The 6,000-nt window shown below is 39.3% G+C and overlaps 1 protein-coding gene across 1 annotated transcript in view; it reads left to right on the plus strand.

Moving 5' to 3' along the window:
• The window catches only part of dcc (DCC netrin 1 receptor), a 339,139-nt gene extending 333,783 nt beyond the window's left edge, over positions 1-5,356 (plus strand). The window contains exon 29 of the mRNA XM_005725637.1: positions 4,200-5,356. Coding sequence (XP_005725694.1) covers positions 4,200-4,289 — 90 coding nt within the window. The 3' untranslated portion in view covers positions 4,290-5,356. The remainder of the gene's footprint in view (positions 1-4,199) is intronic.
• Positions 5,357-6,000: the final 644 nt, after the last annotated feature.

The following is a 6,000-nucleotide window of genomic DNA, read 5'->3' on the forward strand; positions in this document are numbered from 1 at the left end:
ACTTGAACCATCAGTGGATGTATTCCAGTTGCCCAGCAGCTCCCTGAAGGGTTGTCTACACACGAAGCAATCCACTTGCCCTGCATTACTTTTAATCTGACAGGTGGTCACTAGCAGATATTGCAGGTTCCAGTTGCCTAGGTAACTCTGTGATGTATTTACTACTCAAAGGAAGCTGTGAGCTGTGTAGGAATAAATGTACAATGACATTTCACTTCACTAACTGAGAAGCAAGATTCTTTACACATTTGGCACTGCAGCTAATACTACACAGTAATAATTTGTAAAGAAGTGAAATCTGTGAATATGATGCATCTTTTAAGTAAAACTAATCCAATCACATTTACTAACAAGTTACTTACATTTCAGTAGTGTGTATGATGTAACTGCATCAGTCGTTGGCATCGAACGTTTTTTCAAGGGATGTTTGCTTGACCAACTTTCCCCTTCTCAGAATGCAACTAATGAAAGATAAAATAAAGGATATGAGATATTACGCAATGATAACTTAAATTATTTCAGTTTATTAAAAAAATAAACATTACTCCAGCTTTCAGTGTAAATCGAATTCTCTATGCTTTGAAAACTCTGACATTCTGATGTCACAGGACTGTCAGTTAGGTGGTAACTGGTCTGCAGACTGCTGCTGCTGCTGCTGGTTGATATTTCTTTACTGCTGTTGATGTTTTAAATGGGGGCGGTATAAAAAATCTATATATGACTGGAGGGGGTGTTAACTTGTCCCGAGGCAGAAAACCAGTCGAAAGCTGACCCCACATGATCCATCTGTTCAGGTTAAAAGCTTTAACTGAACCAAACTCATGAGAGATGTTTAACTGTAGACCAGCAGGATTGATTCCCCCCTCAAAACAGGATAGCAATAATAATTAAAAAATATTTTTTAACTTAATCTGTATTTTTAAATATTGCCCACAAAGACTAATATTTTACATTTTACAAAAAATCATTGCCGTCATGTTTATATTTTACATTACGGTGCCAAACATCCAGATTAGCATCATCAGGGTTGCAGATGGGTCGAGGTTAGAGGAAATCAGGGAATAATCTGACTTTTAAACCAAAACATGAGCACAAAAGTATAAGTTAGTATATTAAATATAACTCATATTAAAGCATTACTATCAATAACGGTGTAACCCAAAGTTTTCTTTATTATTTTATTGTGCTTGTAAGTAAACCACTTTTTTGTGTGTGTCAACACACAAATTTAAGTGTTCACCTTAATTAGTCCCAGAATGAGCAGATTTAAAGTGATTGTACAATTTTTTCACACAATATGGCTGCTTTCGAAGCTTTGGTGTGTCATATGTGTTATTAATCTAATAAATGTTGTATAAAAATATTTGAGAAAGCTTTCAGATTCTGCATCAATATGACCGAACACAAGCCCACAAAGTTGATGGACACCACCTCTGTTAAGCAGACCTGGTCATTTCTCCAATATTGTACAGAATTAGAATTAACAGTAAATTGGAAGATGACAGTATAATCGCATGTTAGCAGTTAAGGGGATGATTACCTGATCTGATATCTTTCAAAATGTGTGTGAACAAGCGCATGATGGCACAGGCAACGACAATTTTTGAATACCTAATAAAAAGAGTGGTTGTTGGGGTTTTTTTTGGCTGTGAAGGATTTTTAAACCGTCCTTGAGGATTTTCAACCCAGCAGTCTACTGACAGACTGACTGTGTGCAGCTGAAGGATTTTCAAGAGCATTGTTGTGCTCCACAGGAGGATCTGCAAGGTCACAAAGGAACCCCAAAAGTTTCTAAGAAACTAAAGTTCTCTATAACACAGAGGCTGATATTAACGTCAATGATTCCCCTGTCAGGGGAACAGAATGCACAACAATGGTGTGCATCACAGGGCTGGAAGGAGACAAAGAAATCTGTTGTCCATCTGCAGTTTGCTAAAGATTACATTGACTACTTGTATATGGCTTAAGGGGGTCAATTCAGAAAGCCAAGCATATGCACTGGAGTTCTGCAGTCATATTTATATAGAGTCGCTGCCGTATAATGAAGGACTGACTGTGTACAACACTAATTCTTTACAAGTATATAAATTGAGGGTCTTGTACATTGACAACATTTTTCGATTAAAGTGGGAGAAATATCTCCACAGGGCCTTTATCGGTTTTCCACAGCACACTGAGGAGAATATTGAATTTTTTTTTTCAGCTGCAAGGACAAACTCTGCATGAAGGCCACGCTCAATATAACACGCCGAGAATGTGTGTCTGTGAGAGACGAGCACTTGACTGTCACACACGCACACAGATGAAGGCACTTAAGTTGGCACACTGAGAGGTGACAGTTTGTATAGTCGGACAGAACAGGCCATTACACAGTGATCACACATTTGCAGGATATTTAAGTGAAGCCATTCACTCTATAAGTGTGCCGCATCCTTGGAAACACTTGCAGACCAGTGACAGCAACAACTCTAACACATTTGATGCAGTCGTCTCGGGGGAGAACTGTTAGCTAAGCTCATTATTGCTGGTTTTATTCTTGATTAAGCCCATTAACTAGAAATCCTGTGAACTTTGAATTCCTGTTGATCGCTGTCCAACTTTTTACTCTGATTTCCCTCCCTCAGGCAGCCATTGGTTCCACATCAGTCAGACTGCAGAGACTTGAAACCTGCTGCTGATAGATAATCCATCACAGTCAACACGGAGTCACCTTTTATTTTATTCAGTTATAAGTGCATATTGAAAAGTTTGCACTGCACTGCCAGGCAACAATAACTGAACTCTTGACAGAAACCAAATCAGACACGAGGTTCACTGTGATAGATTAGGTATTTGCAGCCACTTACGACACTGTGCAAGTTGACTCGCACAAAAATGAATGAATGCATCAAAGAGTGCAGAAGAAACACATTAAGCCTCTTAAAGGTATGGCTGGGGAAATGGTTTTCAGCAGTGAAAAAGGTGTGATTTATGTCCTTTCACAGCCTAAATGTGTAGCATTCCTGTTCTCAGAGAAAAGGTCCAAATAAGCTGACCTCTTGTTTGTTGTCTTAGTAAACTGATGGATTTACAATATTAGATTTTGGAGCTAAATTAAGCCGTAATACGGCTGGCAGTTCAAGAAAGTGGTTACATCCACAAGAAAATTGGTTGACAAGTGGATGATTTTCACATGTTTGGGTTTTACATAACTAGTGCTGAGTTGTCAGTCTGTAGCCCATATTCAGCCTCCCCATGAAGAGTGTGCTTTCAGGACATAGTTTTGTAATAAAACCCATAACGCCCCACAGAATGTCTTGCTTCCACGGCTGCTAACAGTGCTGTCAGCTGAAGTGACAATCACACTGGTGCTACCAAAGTGTGGCTCAGGAGTAGTTCAGCCATTTTTACAAGCATTTGTGAGCACATTGCATGCAAATTGCATGTATGCAAGAAACTAACACCAAACTGAAGTGTACTCAGTCACTGACATACTGTTAAAAAATACATATTTGTAACAGAGCAAAAAATAAAGTCCAGGATTATTTATCACCCAAATACTATCTTCATTATTAAGCATTTTTTAAATCAAGTTTGCTGAAACTGGAAAGCAGCATTTTTGTAAAAAGCTGCTTAACTTTCAGTAGGGTTGGTAGCTGCTTTGGATTGTAGGAGGTTAAGTTTTGATCTTTGGGTAATTAACTAAAGCCTAACTGTTTTCTGGTCTGTTGGCAGGCGATGATCATTAGGATGTTTGTTTATGAGAACATGAAGTGCAGAAGCCAGGAATGATTTGGTCACACTACCAACGAAGAAGCACATGTCTACAAAATATTTCAGTAGAATTTGGTGGTATGATCAAACTGATATCTGAACTCGTCACAACATGACTACTGAACGGCTTTCATACACAAGCTTGTGGTCAGTGCTAACAAGCACCTGAGCAACAATGCAGATATCCATCCTTAGTTATTTTGGAACTAGTTTGAGAGAAAAATACAGTGGATCGATCCTGGGGGGGCTTTGGTGTAGCCTCAAGCCTGAAATACATATGTTTGAATCTGCCTCATACATACTTACCCTCAGTGGTGGATCGGTTGGTTCACAATTATAGCTTGATAGCTTTTCTTTAAACTGTATCTACTGTATGTAGTTTTGACACACAATGGTCCATGATTTTATAAAGCTATTAAACTCTGTTTTATTTCTTTATATTTCAGATTTATGAGCAAGATGACCTGTCAGAGCAGATGGCCAGTCTAGAAGGGCTGATGCAGCAACTCAATGCCATAACAGGCTCCGCCTTCTAACATCTGAGCCCGGCCCGGCCCTGAATCACGGCCTAGTCTGGAACCCTTCTTCAAGCCTCGATGTCACCTGTTGTCTGGTCTTTCAAGGCACCAACAGGTCAATCTGGGTTTAAAGATGCCTCTGTGGAATCAGATCTCCGTTTGTGCTGGGTTAAGTCTGTTTGGTTTCTACTGGTCTTGGCTACTATCCACTGGGACCGGGATTGGAAAAAGGAAATTCGAAAGAGGATAAACACTACAGCACACAGCATCAAGAACAGGACCAGTGTTGAGGGGCGTCTTTAGGAGTTTAAACTGAAACCCCTTTAGACCCCTCAACCTCAAACACAAAACTAAAAAAAACCCAATGCCTAGCGCCTCGACTTAATGAAACAGGGGGAAAGGATTATCACAAAAAAAGAAGACAAAATTACAAGATCCCTCCTGTTTCTTTTATTTGTGATATTTATTAGCATCCTTCTCCGCTGAGTTATCTTCAACTCAGTTACTGTGACTGTACCTCACTTATTTTTCATTATCGCCACTCCGTTTTGTCTTTTCTTTTTCTTTGGGTATTCCAACTTTGCGCATTTACGGGATGTGCATATGGTTTGAAAATGCAACACAAACCTAAGTGAGAAATGGAAAATACATCCTCAGCCACCAAAGTTTCAACAAAACGTTTTTTTTTTCATGTGGATTCAAGGTTGTCTGTTATAACAGAGCGAGGTGATTCACTACGACATTTTTTCTCATCGTTTATCTTTTTCTGTCTTACACAAAACAGTATGATTTGACTGAAACACACATCACCCAAGCCCAAGATACCCTTCCACGTTCTGGGTCTTGAGATTAAAATTGTAAAGTCTGGTCTGAATCATCTGGATCTGGATTCTACTAACTTTTTCTTACAGGACTGTATAAAAACCTCTTTAGACTCCCACAGTTGGTTGCTGCTCCTGACCAAGCCTTTACTCTCCCTAACGCAGAAAAGGCCAGTATTTACCCACAAGGACTTGTGTCGTTGCCAAATTCTCATCTCTGAAAGCTTACTGTAACTTTTTTTTGCTAGTTGTTCAAGTCTGACCTAAAAATGGACTTGAAGTGGGTGAAAAAGATAAGATTTGAGGAACAAGGTGGAGCTGGTTTGAGATGATCAATTCCATTGTGGAACAAAGAAATGTCTCCGGTTGAAATACAGCAATTGTTCATGTCAAACGTATGTTCAGTCACTCTAAACATGTTAGTCGCAAAGTGCAGCATCGCCCCCCGGTTGTCTGGAGGACTAAAGAAGGGTTACAGTCTGTGAATATCAGTGCTGTTGGTCTTTGGGACACTAGTTCACGTGTTCACCAAAGATACATTTTGTAGGACACTCACTGAATCATGGTTATTCTATCAAAAACATAATAAGCACTACCAAAATCAAGAAAAGGGTAATTAAGTCATGATCATAAGACAACAGTTTTGACTCTGAGATCACAAAACAATAATTTTGTTTTCTGTCATTAAGTTGTATGCATAATTAGCTTCAAAGCAACCACAGCAGGGCGCTGTGTTGCTCTTGTCAAAAATGGAAGAAAAAGAGATTTGATGTTACCTTTATTATTAATGTTTTTATTGGGGTTGGAGATGATGGGGCAGCCACTGATGACGACTGATGAGACAGATCTCTGTCATTGTTTATTTTTTCACTGTGCCATTTTACAGTGTCTGGCTGGATGTGAGTGTG

This window comes from Pundamilia nyererei, unplaced genomic scaffold (genome assembly GCF_000239375.1).
Source record: "Pundamilia nyererei isolate P.nyererei 1_Seehausen unplaced genomic scaffold, PunNye1.0 scaffold00016, whole genome shotgun sequence".
Classification (NCBI taxonomy): Eukaryota; Metazoa; Chordata; class Actinopteri; order Cichliformes; family Cichlidae; genus Pundamilia; species Pundamilia nyererei.